This window comes from Malaya genurostris, chromosome 1 (assembly GCF_030247185.1).
Source record: "Malaya genurostris strain Urasoe2022 chromosome 1, Malgen_1.1, whole genome shotgun sequence".
NCBI classification, from domain to species: domain Eukaryota; kingdom Metazoa; phylum Arthropoda; class Insecta; order Diptera; family Culicidae; genus Malaya; species Malaya genurostris.
In genome coordinates, this window is record NC_080570.1 from 158557762 (window position 1) to 158574993 (window position 17232).

Below are 17232 nucleotides of genomic sequence, written 5' to 3' on the forward strand. Positions count from 1 at the left end.
TATTGATTTTATCAATATTCTTTTCATCGATTTATATCGTTTTTTTTCAAATATTTTTCGTTAAAAGTTTTCTGAGTTTTTCGAACAGATTTTCAAACAGTTTTTCGAGTAGTTCTCTGAGCAGTTTTCGTTGTTATCGTTTCGGTAATCATTTTTATCGATTATTTGTTGTCGTCGATTTTTTCGACTATAATTTTAGTCTATTACTTTTCTAACAGATTATATCGATCACATCGTTTATGTTATCGATTATTCGGTTCATGCTATCAATTATATCGTTTATGTTATCGATTATATTATTTTATTGATATAAATCGATTTTATCAATTATATTAGTTATATAGCTTATATAGTTTTTTATCGATTTCATCGATATTATTTTTATCGATTCATGGCGTTTTTCTTAAATATTTATCGTTGGAAGTTATTTAAGTTTTTCGAGCAGTTCTTCAAACAGTTTTCAAGCAGTTCTCTGAGCAGTTTTTCGTGGTTATCGTTTCCGTCGATATTTTCAGTCATCATTATTATCAATTATATCATTTTTATTGATTATCGATTTTATCGACTATCGTTTTAGTCGATTATCTAGAAAGATATCGGTTATATCGATTATATCGTTGATGTCATTGATTATATCGTTATAATAGTTTGAATCATTTTTTATTTGATCTATTCATTGTTTTTATAGCTTATATATTTTTATCGATATCCTTTTTATCGATTTATATCGTTTTATCGTTCGTTTTTCCACATTTCTCGTTTAAAGTTTTTTGAAACAATTGTTTGAAAGTGTTTTGTCGATCAGTTTTCCGAGAAATTTTTCGTTTTTATCGTCTCCATCAATTTGAGCGATGATTGATTATCGTTTTCATCGACTATCGTTTTTGTCGATTATTTTTTCTAATAGATTATATCAGTTCTGAGCAGTTTTTGAGTTGTTATCGTTTCGGTCATCATTTTTATCGATTATTTGTTGTCGTTTTCATTGCTTATCGATTATATCGACTATCATTTTAGTCGATTATATTTCTAATAGATTACATCGTATATGTTTTCGATTATTCAGTTCATGTTATCATTGGTATTGTTTATGGTATTGATTATATCATTTTATTAATTTAAATAGTTTCTACCGATTTTATTTTATTGTTTTTATCAACTTTACTTTTTTTTTAAATTAAATTTCGATATTATTTTTGTCGATTTATATTGGAAGAAACAATATTTATCGTTGGAAGTTATTTGAGTTTTTCGAGCAGATATTCAAACAGTGTTTCGAGCAGTTCATTCAGATATTTTCATTCATCATTTTTATCGATTATTTGTTGTCGTTTTGATTTATTATCGATTTTTTCGACCATCGTTTTAGTCGATTATAAAAGATTATATCGATTATATCGTTTAGGTTATCGATTATGACGTTGATGTCATTGATTATATCGTTATATCGTTTTTAATTTGATCTATTACAATGTTTTTATTGCTTATATATTTTTATCGATATTCTTTTAATCGATTTATATCGTTTTATAGTTTATTTTTTTACGTTTATCGTTTAAAGTTTCTTGAAACAGTTTTTTGAGAGTATTTTTTCGAACAGTTTTTCGTTTTTATCGTCTCCATCAATTTGAGCGATGAATGATTATCGTTTTCATCGACTGTCGTTTTGTCGATTAGTTTTTCAATAGATTATATCAGTTCGGAGCAGTTTTTCGTTGTTATCGTTTCCGTCGATATTTTCTGTCATCATTTTTATCGATTATTTGTTGTCGTTTTCATTGCTTATCGATTATATCGACTATCATTTCAGTCGTTTATATTTCTAATAGATTATATCGATTACATCGTTCATGTTGTAGATTATGCGGTTTGTGTTATCAATTATAACGTTTATGTTATCGATTATATCGTCGTTATCAATATTCTTTTTATCGATTCATGTCGCTTTTTTTTAATATTTATTGTTGAAAGTTATTTAAGTTTTTCGAGCAGTTCTCTGAGCACTTTTTCGTTGTTATCGTTTTCGTTGATATTTTCGGTCATCATTTTTATCGATTATTTGTTGTCGTTTTTATTGCTTATTGACTATCATTTTAGCTGATTATCTTTCTAATCGATTATATCTATTATATCCTTCAGGTTATCGATTATAACGCTGATGTCATTAATTATATCGCTATAATAGTTTAAATCGTTTTTAATTTCATCTATTTAATCTATTATATTGATTTTATCGATTATATATTTTTCATCGATATCCTTCATATCGATTTTTATCGTTTCATCGTTCATTTTTTTTACGTTTATCGTTTAAAATTTCTTGAGAGCAGTTTTTATCGTCTCTATTAAGTTGATCGATTATTGATTATAGTTTTCATTGACTATCATTTTGCCGATTATCTTCTCAATAGATCATATCAATTATACCGTTTATGCAGGCCCATGCGCAGGACTCATTCAAGAGGATCGCTCAAGGGGGTTTTCAAAAGGGAAAGCAAAAGGGGAGGGGGAGTTAAGAGGTGGGAAAGGCTCAATAAATTAATTCCTAAACGAAGTTTGTCAAGTTATTTGCTAGAAAAGTGCAAATAACTTGACAAACTTATAATTATTCTATTTTTCATGCAGCCTAGTGTTGAAAATTCTTCCAGGAGGGTGGGGGGATAAAGGGGGTTTTTAACCTGCGCACAAGCCTGCATTTATGATATCTATTATATCGTTTTTACCGTTAAAATCGTTCTTAAAGAATACATCGATTGTATCAATTTTATCGATTGTCCCGAGTATTTCGATTTCATCGTTATTATCGATTATCGTTTGTATCGATTTTGTAGATTGCTTTATCGATGATATCGCTTTTATCGATTAGTTTATTTTAATCGTTTTATCGTTTAAATTGTTGTTTATCATCGTTTATATCGTCTTTTTTATTTAGAGTAATATTTTAAGAACAGTTTTTCAAACAGTTTTTCGGTTTTATCGTTTTCATCGAATTTATCGAGCGTCGTTTTTATCGACGTTTTTGTAGACTCGTTTTAGTGAATTATCTTATTAATAAATTATATCGATTATATCGGTTATATTATCGATTACACTATTAGTTGATCGTTTATATTGTTTTTGTCGTTTTAAACATTCTTATTGGCAACATCGATTATATCGATTTTATCAATCATATATTTTTATCGACTATATCGTTTGTACAGATTTTATCGATCACATCGTTTTATCGATTATAACGTTTTATATCGTTTTTAGCACCTAGTTCGATTATATCGTTTATATTATTTATATCGTTATTTTACCTTTCTTTTTTCTCGTTTAAAATTTTTAGAGTTTTCTGAGCAGTTTTCCGAGCTGTTTTCTTAGTAGTTTTTTGAATATTTCAAACATTTTTGATCGTCTATTACCAATGCAACAACCGTTATTAACGGTTCGGTTCCAGCCGGATTCGTGTCATACGAGACTGGCACAACCGTTTTGAATGCCAATTTTGACAGCAGCCGGAATTCGGTCAGGCTTCTGCTGACTTCTAGAATTCCTCACAAGCAGGAATTCTAGTTAGCTGCCAAGTTAAACGGTATTCAGACGATTCGTCAAAATTACTTGAATGCAATTCTTATGAAGAATTCGCGTTCATTTGAAACGTTATTTGGTCATAACGTTCAAAGGATTTCTAAACTAGCGTGAAAAGACCGTGTAAAAATCCGAACCCACACACACAGACCATAACCGATAGTGCAAAATAGCCTCGGAAATCCGACACAGACGCATTTGTTTCGCCATCAGCATCGAATGTAATAATTTCGCCGTTCCGCAGCCTCATTCCACACATCCAGTAGGAAAACGCGCCACAGCAAATATCGATAATCAAAACAAAACAGCTAATGATGGCCATTCGGCAAGGTTCGAAAAACCGAGGAAGCGTACACTTTCTCTTCATTCCTTTTTCGCAACGATCGAAGGTTACGCAACTTTGGATATGTTGCATCAACCGCGCACACTTCGGAATCGGATGAAATCGAAAGCCATAAATAAACAAAACTAACAAAACCAAAATCACCGCTGGTAGTTCCCAATCAAGTGCCATCGTAATGCATGTTCCACGTGGAACTCCAACTGACAACCAGGGGGCGGTCCTTCCCGTTTGCTAGAGAGAGAGTAGGCCTTGATTTAGTCTGTCAAACCATCAATTGATAGGTTGGGCGTCAAAATCGTAACCCAGAAATCAATTCACGTAGCGCGATCGAAACAAAACAAAAACACCAAGGGCCTAACCCACTTACCACCGTGTTGATAACTCTTATTATGGGCTCTAAACAAAGGGCCATAAAAAACAAACAAACAAACCGTCTAATGTTGTGGTGGCTTCAGACAATGCACCAATTTTTTTTTCGAACAGTGAAAGTGATGTGAAGCCGCTTCGATTGAACGAGTTCTCGTAACCTATAAGTAAACAGTTTTCGACGACGGGCTTCCGAAGGTGATTTCCGTTCATCACCAATCAAAACCGAATCGTTCGTTGGATAGTAGAATTCACCGGGCAGCGTCAAGGGCAGCACCAGAGGCGGAACGCTGCCGTTTGTTGGTTCACGCCTTCCCGTGTGTGTGTGAACTAACTGCAACCGTTTAATCATTTCCCCCTTTTTTCACGATCGACACTATAATCAAAACTTCTTGTTTTCTTTCCCGTTTCAGTTTGCGGACCTCCAGCGATTCCGGCGAATGCCCGGGTACAGACACAACCAGCGGACGGTGGTGGCCCCGGTTTCCGATCGGCCAAGTACGAATGTGACTCCGGCTATCAACTGTTCGGCACGGAAACGATCCGCTGTGACCCGGTCAAGGGTTGGGATCGGGAATTGCCGTTTTGTGGTGAGTAGCTTTTTTTTTCTTTTCCTACGAAGACCCGCGCCATCACGGACAGGTGCGTTCTGCTGGTAGAAAGTGAAATTTCCCACACCTCACCTCACCGGATCGTGACTGACCAATGCCAATGGCCACTAATGATCGAACGGTGTTACCAGGAATGTCTTTCAATTGACTATTATTTTTCCTGTCATTCATCGGAGTATTTCTTTTTTCTACTGCTTCTTCTTCTTCTTCTTCTTCTTCTCGATAACCAAGCGCAATCGAAATGGGTTTTCTAATGAAACCCCACGAGACTCACGAGAGGTAACGAACCGCAGCAGGCGTTGGGAAATGAAAGAGGCGAAAGAGGGAAATCGATTGGCACTAATCGTGCGTTGTCAAGGGTGTAAAACACTAATGAAGTGTCTCGTGGGCTTGATTTGCAATTTGTGCAACTCAATGAAGATTGTCTTTGATGGGTAAAATGGGCGATTAAAGTGTTAGTTCGATTTCACTTTCTGTGGATATTTTATCATTCATCGGGTTTTTGAGCAGCAGAGGTCACCAGTTAAGAGTGCTTTTTTTGAGGTTAAGAGTGTACCGTTTAAAATCCGTTCACACCAAATTCCTTCTCAAAATTCGAGTTTTCACTCGATTTTCATCAAATGTTTAGTGAGTAACGATTAAGATTAGAGTGTTTGGGGATGGGTTCAATCACCTTATACCACTTTGGCACGTGTGTTGTACCTTCGATTAGTGACAAGATGCCAAATTCGTCCACAAGATCGTTGAATCGTCGTGAGCGCTTTCAGGACAGGGAGAAGCGGCTTTTAGAGACACTCCTCCAAATAAACCTATCCAGGTGTGGTACTTGGGGTCTTGCAATTCTAAGCCTTTTGGCATCAAAATTTTTTTTTCGATTTCGAAAATTTCATGTACTCTCACCTATGGTGATTTTTCAAGATATATGAAAATTCCACTAAGTGGACTGAGAAGGCTTTTTGGCATTAAAAATGCCTTACTCTTCACTATATGGGGCCGGGTGTCAATTAAAAGTTTCAAAAATAGTCGCGTAACCTTTTTGTGTCATAATTTTGAACGTTAATAACTCGGTCATTTGTTGATGGATTGTTATAATTTAACAACCAATCGATTCGGAAACTTTTAACTTAAACATGTATGACGACGTCGTTTCAGTATTTCAATAGCATACTATTGAAAAAATGGTTGGAATCGACCTATGTTTTCATCCACCAATCCCTGCTTTACAAAATGACGTCAACTTATTGTTCGGCATAGGAGGCTTTGCGTCATGCATAAAAAACACCACATCGTTCTGCGTAGTATGAAGAGAAATCTATAAATATAGGCTGCACAATATTTCTTTGCCTAGTTGATGTTTGACTGCGAATGAAACAAGAAGCTCGTCCAGTGAGCTGATGACTGGATTGTGTATGCGTTCACTTGCTGGATTGTCGCTTTTGCATTATGTGTTGGTGAAATTTCCTGTTGTCTGCGCAACACCGTGTTCGCTTGAATATCTTATATATCATCTAGCTATTGAAGAACCGAATCAGCGTGATTACCGATTCTTTTGAAATATCCCTTGTATTTAGCAAATTTTTGGTCGATTTTGCCATTAAAAATGCCTTACACTTCGCTTCCCGAGGCTGGGTGTCAATTTAAAACATGCAAAACTAATCGCGTAACATTTTTCTGTCATAATTTTGAACGCTTATAACTCAGTCATTTGTTGATGGGTTTATATAATTCAACAACCAATCGATTCGGAAACATTTAACTTAAACTTATGAGATGACGTTATTTGAATATTTCAATTGCATACCATTGAAAAATTGGTTTGAATTGAGTATTTCATTTTAATTCTCTGGTAACTATCAGGCCAATTTAGAATTATCGGCGATAGATTTTTTGCGGATCTAATTTGCAGCGCTTGTTGCTCGATGATTTGTTAATGGATTTTCCTAATTTAAATTATTCCAAAGCTTCAATATTGTAAGCTTAAAAATATTTTAATTTGTCTAAAAATGTTTTAATTTGTTGATGGATCGGTGTTTTCAATTCCCATACGAACAAAACGGGACAATGTTACTGCAGAAGTTGTTGTCCCACCAGGAATTGAACGCTTCAAAAGATTCAAAATTAAATTCTGAAACTTATCTAAAAGCGGCCTCCTCGGTTTAGTAGTATAAATGAGTTCCACAGGCTCACATATACAGTTCAATTAGATGCAATATCATATACTATCAAAGATAAACTCAAAGTAAGTTTACCTGCGGTTTTACATGTATCCTTTGAATAGGAACCCTCGTAGAATTTGGTTAACCGCCAGTTTCAGTTTAATTATTATTTGCTGCAAAACAATAAACGTCTGATGACTACACGCGTTGTAACTATAACAATGTTCATTCATATGTTAATAACATCAAGTTACAATATTAACAAAATTTCGGAATTTTGTTGCGTATCCATTCCGTATATTCCTAATATGCCAAAGCGAAAATCAATGTAAGTAACTAAATATTTTATGAGGACTGTTTCACATGCTTTCTTCCTCGTATTGTTGCCATATTATTTACCGACATTTTCCGAAGATTATCGACGATTTTGAAGAAGGATTAATAAAATTACGCTATTACTGAGTGTACCGGTACAACATCTTTCGTTAAAATAAATAAAATCTTTTCTTGGATCGATTAACTGTTTATAAAATTAATAAGTTTGTACGTTTCTCGAAAATTATTATCATAAAATAAAAGTTTTATTTGTTCAGGTTTAAATGTTTAGGTTGTTTGTATCTAAAATTGAGCTTTCGAGTAACTTTGAATTCATCATAATTGACTTCTAGTTAAAGGACGTTATTCAAAAACTTAACAGTGTAAAAATTTGTGGAAAGGGATCAAAATTGAATAGAATCAATAATCAAGAAAGATTCTAATTGTCAATTTTATCATTCGCTAACAATCTCAGCGCTTAAACTAGAGCAAGTTTGTAATTAGTCAATTGAATATGTTTTTAGTCTAGTGTATCATCATCATTATCATCTTTATTTTTGTATTAATTATGAAGACCCTAGAAACGTTTCATTTTTAATGTTATTGTGCTCGGTCGTGTCTTGAATACAACCCTCTAATTTTTTTTAGATTAGCATCACTGTTCTCATACAAATAGGCAACGCAAATGTCAAGCACTAGTTTGGAAAAATGATGCTGACTGTGTGACATAAACACTGAAGCATGCTTTTGTGAACTACTCAAATCAATCTGAATCAATTGGTGTCAAAATTAGTATCCAAAATTATTTAATAAAAGTATGAAACATATTTTCATGAGACTGTTATGAAAGAAGAGAAAGGCATTATCACACCACTAAATGGATTAAGAAGGGTTTTTTCTATTGGACGCAGTTCTAGAGTGTTTGGGGAGGAGTTCAATTACCTTATACCACTCTGGCACGTGTAGTGTACCTACGATTAGTGGCAAGATGCTAAATCCGTCAACAAGATCGTTGAATCGTCGTGAGCGCTTCCAGGAGAGGGAGAAGCGGCGCTCCTTGACAGGTTTCCTGGCATCTGGATGAAGTCTTCGATCAACAGTTAGACCGTCAAACAGTCAAACCGTTTTATGATGCCAAATACCGCGGAATAGGTGATTCCCAACTTTTTGTTTCTGATGTGATGTGATGCAACAGATCCTTGTTCTCGGAGCACTCGTGCAAAACTGTTCTTTGGTCGCCATTTTGACAACTTTTGCGCACCCCATGAAATCAACTCACAGAGTATATGTCTACACGAAATTTTACTTACTTTATCCATCGGATAAAAAGAGCAGTTTGAGTTTCTTGGTGACACCGTCAATTTGAAGAGAGGAGCTCGGCATATGTTGTACTGGAACCGTCCTATCACGAGCGACTGTGATTGAATGCTGTAAGGAAGATAGGGCCGCATCGATTTCCATCGGGGAATCTAGTGGCAAATCGATATTTATAAGTTGGTCGGCGATTTGTTGAAATTGGAGCGGAGCGAGGATGTTGTAGGGTAACAGAGGTATTTTGGCCCACCTGACAAACTTTTTAGGATTTAACCAATATTAAGTAACCCATGTTGCATCTATTGAAGCTATTCACATTAAATTTTTTCAAAGATATTACAACATTTGCTAGTTATTTTTACAAAAAAACATCATTAAAATGTGATAGTCAGTTGATACCTACGGATTACGAAAAATTGAGAGGAGGTTGAATTTTCGCAATCATTTTTCAAAAGATATTACATCTCTAAAACGACGTGTTTTGTGCATGTAATGAAGTAGGCCAATAATTACGAACTATTTGAAGTAAGTATTATGAAAATAAAAGCAAAACAATCGTTTATAATTAAAAATACGCCATGTCCAGAATGCATTCCACATTTTAAGACAAAATGTCTTTTTGCCATAGCCTTTGTTTGAGTGTGAAGAGACTGTTTGTCAACAACAACTTCTTACAGAGGAATTATTCATTTAGCTTTGAGCATTCGAGGTTTGCAAAATATACTTAGATGAATCTATAAATACACGGAGAACCCGCAGATCACAAAATTTCAATATTGCAACTGTTGTTTCACGCCCTGGTTGTTTCAACTAAAATGTTGTTGATTTAACTAACATATCTGTTGATTTTGTCATACCCATTCAGGTAACCGAAATTGTTGTATTCAAATGCTGTCACTTGACGGAGAACGAAGACAGCAAAAAGCAGAACAAAAAACCTCTTCATTTCACCAGAAGCGTTATATATTAATAAATTTTCAATGGTAAATGAACGTCATTTATGTTAGTTACATAGTGGTCGTTTTATGTAAGTGAAAGTATACAGAAGAATATAACAGTTAATTATAAAACAAGTTTTCCATGTGATAAATAGATATTCCTACAGTATAAATGATTCAATTTCATCTGAGAGTAATGTATTCTAGGACAGTTCATGTCAATGATATTAAAACCGCTTAACGCTTAAAAATTTGCTGCTAAAGTGAAGTGGTACTATTTGTATTTTCTTGAAAGTGTATCTGTAGCTGTACCAGCGAGCCATTCTGCAAGTGAAGAAAAAATTTCCAAATTCCCTGTGACCATTTTTCTGCTGAGTTCCCTTTTGAGAATTGTAATCTTTTGGTGCATTTTTATATCCTTTGTGAGTTTAGTGATAAAGATATAAGCAGTTAATTAGGTAAAATTTCGTTGTTCAAGCAGTGAACGATTAGCTGCCCCCAGAAGAGGCTAACAGTAAAAAATATTTATTGCAAGTGGCGTCTTAAGTTCAAATAACTGAATAATTGGTTGAAACAACTGAGATATTTTTTTGCTTTCATGCATACAAGTAACTTTGCTGGGATTGTGTCTTTGCTCAATTGCACGAGTGACACATCATTGAAACGTTTCATTGTTCGCTCAGGGTGTTTGGCATTGCTCAACTGAAACGTTTCATTACTTGTTTGTGGTGCGATTCTTTGTTGGGTGTCGTTGCTAAGCTGCCAGCACGATAAATAAAAAATGACAGATTAGTTAAAACAATAGTCGATTAGTTGTACCAAATTTTAACCAATCAAAATCAGAAAAACAACTAATATTTTAGTTGTTTTGCGATCGCTGGCTTTTCCGTGTACACTTATTATTTTTCGTTTGCAGATGACTAAAACAAAAAAGAACATTAGGGAGAAAAGGTACACGGAAGAAGGTGCACAAAAATGTTTAAGTGAGATAAGGAGCGGAATATCTTTCCGTAGTGCATGCATACGCTTTGGAATACCGCGATCAACTATAAAATTCCGCATGAGTAAAAATTACAAGCAACAAATTAGATCCGGACCACCTACTGCTCTTCGATCGGAACAAGAAACAGAACTAGTTAATTGGATATTAAAGATGGCCCGGAAGGGTTTCCCAGTTACTAAGTACCGATTAATAAATAGTGTGATAAATTATCTCGAACATAATCCCAATATGAATGTCTTCAAAAACGGCAAACCAAGTAAATACTTTTTTTCTGCCTCCATAATAAGACTCACGGTTTGTATTACCAACAGGTAGCGCATGGTTCAATTGCTTCATGAGTCGTCATAAGGTACTTTCTATTCGCAAACCGGAAAGTGTCACAAAGGCAAGTGCCAATGTTACAGAACTCGATATACGGAATTGGTTCAAGGAAGTTTTAACGGTTTTGGAAGAAGAGGGACTATCTGAAGTCCTTATGAGCCCAGGCAGTATACTTAATGGTGATGAATCTTCATTCTATCTTGATCCATCCATCGATAAAGTAATCTCAAGACGCGGAGAAAAAAATGTATATAAAGTCGACCAGGGCCCTACCAAAAAGAATATAACAGTTATGTTCACTTGTGCGGCTGATGGAAAGATGTTTCCTCCTATGGTTGTTTTGCCATATAAAAAGTACGGGTGTGTAATGTCAGAGACATAACTGGATGTCGTGAATACGAATATGACACGCTTTATTTATACTTCCGAATTCGAATTGGTAGTTGATCGATTGTTTGAATTGTGCAACTTCCCCCTCTTTCATTACTAGAATTTTAAACGATGCGCCTAGACTAGATTACAGATTAGTTACATTAATCATTCTGAAACGCAATTAAATATTATGAAATAAGCAGTATAGTTCTTTATAATAAAATAATCGATACGTTGACAACGACAGCCAAATTCGAAATGAATGGCTTCCGAGTCGGTGCTATGCATTTTATATAGCAAATCAAAAGGAAGTTCTACAAACTGCAACTAATTTAAAAATGGACTGTATAGAGTACAGAAAAGTAAAATTTCGCTTAATTCTTTGGGAGTATTATTATGGTTCTAAAAAGAACCGATTTGAAGAATTCTGAAATTAATAACTGGAACTGAGTTCAAGAATTAAATTTAGAACATAGAACAGACTCAGAACTCAATTGGATTTTAGTTCTAGAACTACAATCATTTTCCAGAATCCAATTCAGCACGCAGACTCTGAATTCTAAACTCATATTCCGGAACTAAGCTCTGAAATTTGAAGACGATTTTTCGCCATGAATAAAAAATGGGTTGTATAGAGGTACAGTAAAGTAAATTCCGAATAATCCTTTAGGAGTATTATTATGGTTTTAAGAAGAACCGAATAGAAGTCTGGAATAGAGAACTGGACCCTGAGTTCAAGACCTAAATTTAGATCCAATAACAGACTTAGAATCCAGTTTCAGTCGCTGGTTCTCGCCTTGGTGGCCAGCAAGCGAATAAGAGATGCGACCTGAGCGTTTGAGGTTTTTATTAACCACGCAGAAGGTGCATTCTCCGTCGCTGCTGCTGCTGGTTAAGGTCCTCTCGCCTCGATGGCCAGCAAGCGAATGAGAGATGCGAACATTTTTTTTTTTTTTTTTTGCATAAATATCTGTTTATTAATCTTATTTTTGTGTATTACATCAACATTTTACAGTACAAGTGTTTTGACCCTTTGGCCTTTCATCTTTGTTGTTCATACGATTCGTTATTAATATTAGGTGTTTTAGTTACTCTTGTTTTACATACTAATGTTTAATCATAATATTTATTTTAATTATTTATAAAATATCTACCTACTTATAACTATCCCTAACCTAATACGTACAAATTTTGAATTATTTGTATTTCAGAGATTGAGCACCTCTCTTCAAATATCGTGCAGTATTGTTCGAATTTTTGTTCTAGTATATCCAGGGAGGCCATCTCATGTACTTCACTAGTCCTTGTCCAAGGGGGTAGATTTAGAATCATCTTTAAGATCTTACTTTGAATGCGCTGAAGCCTAAGTTTGTGTGTTCGTGCACAGCCCCGCCAAACAGGGACTGCGTATTCAATTGCGGGGTAGATGATTTGTTTATAGACAGCCATCTGATTCTTCAGGCACAAATTAGATGTTTTACAAATTAGCGGATACAGAGACCTAATGAGTATGCTGCATTTTTGAACGATTTTGTCAACATGTGACCTGAATATCAGATGTCTGTCAAAGGTGAGTCCTAGATAGATAACTTCATCGGACCATTGAATTACCTCATCACCGAATCGTATTCTGCATTCGTCTGATGGAACAAGTTTTGGAGATCTTGAATGTGGAAACAAGATGACCTGAGTTTTTGCTGCATTGATCACAATTTTCCAGCTTGTAAAATATTCCGTTAAAGCGTCCAGACCTGTCTGTAGTGTATTCTTCAGAGCATTAATGACACGACCTTTGTAAAGAATGGCAGTATCATCAGCAAATTGTGACAGAACACCACCACCCGGAAGAGATGGGATGTCTGATGTGAAAATGTTGTATAGAATGGGACCTAGGATACTTCCCTGGGGTACACCAGCAGGAATAGTAAATCTTTCTGAAAGTGCATTATTCAGAGAAACCTGGAATGCTCTATCTGCAAGATAATTTTTGATAATTTTAATAAGATACATGGGAAAATTATACCGATGCAGTTTGAACACCAGTCCATCGTGCCACACATTATCGAATGCCTTTTCAATATCCAATATTGCCATGGCAGTCGTTTTGGACACTGATTTGTTTTGCTGGATGACGTTGTTAACCCTTGTGAGTTGGTGGATGGTGGATCTTCCTTTCCGGAACCCAAACTGTTCTTCCAGAAATATATCCTGTTCATCTGCGAAAGCAAGAATTCGCCTTTGTATTGACTTTTCAAACAGCTTGGATAGGGCAGAGAGTAAGCTGATGGGCCGATAGCTCTTGGAAAAGGAAGGATCTTTCCCCGGTTTCAAAACTGGGATAACTTTAGCTAACTTCCACATTGAAGGGAAGTAACCAAGCTCCCAGCACCTGTTAAAAATTTTAGCTAAGAAGACAAATGAGCGAATACTCAAATGTTTCAGCTCAATGTTGAATGTGTTGTCGAAACCGGGGGCCTTCATATTCTTGGATTTTTTCACAAAAGCCATCAGCTCATTCGCAGTGACTCTACTTTCCTCAGGAACCAAGCTGTCTGATTGGTCAACCTCAGCTACGCTATCAGCAACGGCTCTTTCATATGGACTAACAATGTTAAGTCCTAAATTGTGAGAACACACAAACTGCTGGCCTAGCGCATTTGCCTTCTCTACTGGTGTGATTAAAGGTATTCCTTCAGCTGCGTCCTGGGGTGACATCAGAGGAGGAATAGGCTTCGGTTTTTTCTTAAGCACCTTCGTTAAGGACCAGAAGGGCTTTGAATGTGGGAGAATTTCTCGAAGCTTTTGCTGGAAGTTCCTGTTGCGAAGCTCAGATATCCGTTCCTGGATTATCCTAGTTAAGTTGTTATAAGTAGTCTTCCTATCTAGGATGCCAGTTCGTTGATACTGCCTCCGGTAGATATTCCGAAGTCGGATGAGTTCCTTGGTGACACTGTCGATTTGAAGAGAGCAACTCGGCATATGTTGTACTGGAACCGTCCTTTCACGAGCGACTGTGATTGTCGGACAATTCAACAGTTTTGCTCCTGAGTGAGCAAGCATTCCAATTTACTATAACCAACTCATTATATTGCATATTCGATGATGAATTTGCCTAAGGCGTTGATTTGATCTAACCGCGTTCTGCAGTTTCGTAGTTTTGTTGTCATTGTTTCAAAAATGACGATCAGTTGTTCAGCAGAGAATAAATCACCAGAGTCATCCTTTGCTTGTGGTTGATTATTGCCCCATCCAGGAGGGATTCTTGAGGAATTCTTTTTGAGATCCAGCGGCTGAAGTCTTTGGATTGCTGCGAGGAAGTGGCGGCAAATTCGGAATATCCCTCTTCGGTGGGAGCCGTGGGAAATTAATTTCATCCTTCTGTGGAACAGAGATGCGACCTGAGCGTTTGAGGTTTTTATTAACCACGCAGAAGGTGCATTCTCCGTCGCTGCTGGTTAACTCTCGCTGCTGCTGCTGGTTAAGGTCCTCTCGCCTCGATGGCCAGCAAGCGAATGAGAGATGCGACCTGAGCGTTTGAGGTTTTTATTAACCACGCAGAAGGTGCATTCTCTGTCGCTGCTGGTTGATGATTCCACTCCCACGACGTCTGCTTCCATCGAACGCACGAAAAGAAATGATCGATTTTCGACCACGGTTCCCCTTTTATACGCATTCAGTTAAAGATATATGCCTGACTACCTCAAAATCGTCGTCCTTGCGCGAAAAACCCAAGCGAAAGTAAAGAGTTTTCCGCGTTGTTTTCAAATTTTAAGAAAACTTAATTTTTGAGTTGTTTGTGGTTATCGCACACTGTTCAAAATATTATCCTAAATTCCTGATCATATTTTTGATGAAATGGTGAAAGAATTATGTTGCTACCATTAATACAAGTCGAGATATTCGCGATTAAGTTCTGCCCATTCTTCCATATGGCTAATTTTGAAAAGGCGCCCCATAGTAAAGTAAGTCGTATTCACGACTAAAATACCAACCGACATAACTCGAAGTGTACCTGCTGATTGGGGACTAGCTAAAACCGATTCTGGTTGGATGACAAGATCGTGCTTCTTAAAATATATCAAGTTTATACTTCAACCGCAGTTGGCAAAGGAAAATGCGCTACCAGCTATATATTTTATTGATGGTCATTCTTCGCATACTGCGGAAGAATGCCGCAAGATGGGCATACACTTAGTTTGCCTGTATGCAAACTGCACTAGAATACTACAGCCCCTTGATGTTGCGCTATTCAAACCTATGAAAAGTTCATGGCTTAAAGTGGTAGATGATTGGAAATGTTTAAATCCTAATAAATATTTAAAAACAGAAAATTTTGCTCCGCTTCTTGCGAAAGCTATTAAATCAGTTGAGAGTAAAATAATACAAACCGGATTCAAAGCGTGTGGACTATATCCATTCAATGAAAATAATATCGACTACAGTAAATGTTTGGCGCACTGTCGTCCAGTTGGCGAAAATTTTGAGAATAAAGGAACGGATACTCGACAAATTACTTCACTAACATTTCCCATTGTACGATCGAAAGCTGTGGAAATTTTAACATTGATAGGGTCCGACCGTATATCGCTTTACAAAAGAAATAATCTGATGATTTTCCATATGATGAAGATAAAATTCTTGCGCGCGTGTATAAACTTCTTGAACCATTGGATTCGTCTTCGAATATGAATATTCCTGGAAATAATACTACAAAGACGCTATAGAGCCAAACATGCATATTGCAGAATTTGTCAGTCTGTACAATGTGGAATCTGAAACAGAGGTAGAATATTTGGACAAACAAGAGCCACATGAAAGCGGAATGTTGGACTTTTATCAGTCAACCAGTGAAGATCCACTGAGAGAATGTGTTTCAGATTTAAATATTATTCAACAAAACAATTTAACTGATGAAATCTGTGAGAATATTTCACAAATTTCGTTGTCTCAATTTTTAACGTCACCAGAACATAGAACCGGAAACAGACGCTTTAAAAATCGAAGCCCGGCTGTTCTTACCTCACGCCGTAGACTACAATATCACAAAGCACTACAAGAAGAAAAAGCTAAAGAAATTGAAGTAAAACAAAGAAAAGCAGAACTACGAAAGAAGAAGCAACTGGAGGAAAAGAAACGAAAATGACAAATTGCTATTTTTATCTTGATTGTATTTTATACGTTAATGTCTGAGAAATAAATATTTTAATATTATTTCAAAGTTTTATTGCTGAAACATTTCGCATTTACTTGAAGATACTGCTTAAGATATAATCTTTGTTTACTTTTTTGCAAAATCTGTTTAGTGTGAGGCGACTTGCAATTTTTGAATTCAAACGATGAACCTCTGTTGAACTTTTAGACTGTAAACAAATACACGGCGGCTGTCAAAAAAAGTTCATTTTGTGAGGTTATGTCATTTTCGTGCAAAACCTAATTAATCAACTTTTTTAATGCTGAAATAATATTGGTTTATAATGCTCCGTTGTTGCATGGGTATTTTCTCAGATGGGTGGATGAACCAATTTCAACAATTTTAGGCTCGTTCGAGACTTATTTTGGGTTGTGGATCGAATTTGAAGATTATACATATGTCTGGCACTGGCAGGTTCCAGAGATATAATCGTATAAGTGACCTAACCGACAAATGAAACTTTTTTCTATCGGTACAATTATTTCAGACAAGGATCAATGATCAAGTTGAAGTGTGCTATTGCTGAAGCTTTTGATTTGGGAAATGTGGCCGAATATGTCATGTGAGCGCTAAATTTATATAAAAAATTAGTTCAAATTCATATCAGAAACAATCTTCATAAAAAAAACGATTTTAATGATGACAAGAGAAAGGCATTTTCACACCACTAGGTGGAATTTTCATTTTGATTTTGTTTTTAGTCAGATTAACACCGCCAGAAGAGATTTC

At 35.8% G+C, this 17232-nt stretch overlaps 1 protein-coding gene across 1 annotated transcript in view; it reads left to right on the forward strand.

Annotated features, from left to right (window-relative positions):
- LOC131426454 (CUB and sushi domain-containing protein 3) overlaps positions 1-17232 on the forward strand; it is a 68001-nt gene that overhangs the window by 45696 nt on the left and 5073 nt on the right. The window contains exon 2 of the mRNA XM_058589194.1: positions 4696-4872. Within this exon, the coding sequence (XP_058445177.1) occupies positions 4696-4872 (177 nt within the window). The remainder of the gene's footprint in view (positions 1-4695; positions 4873-17232) is intronic.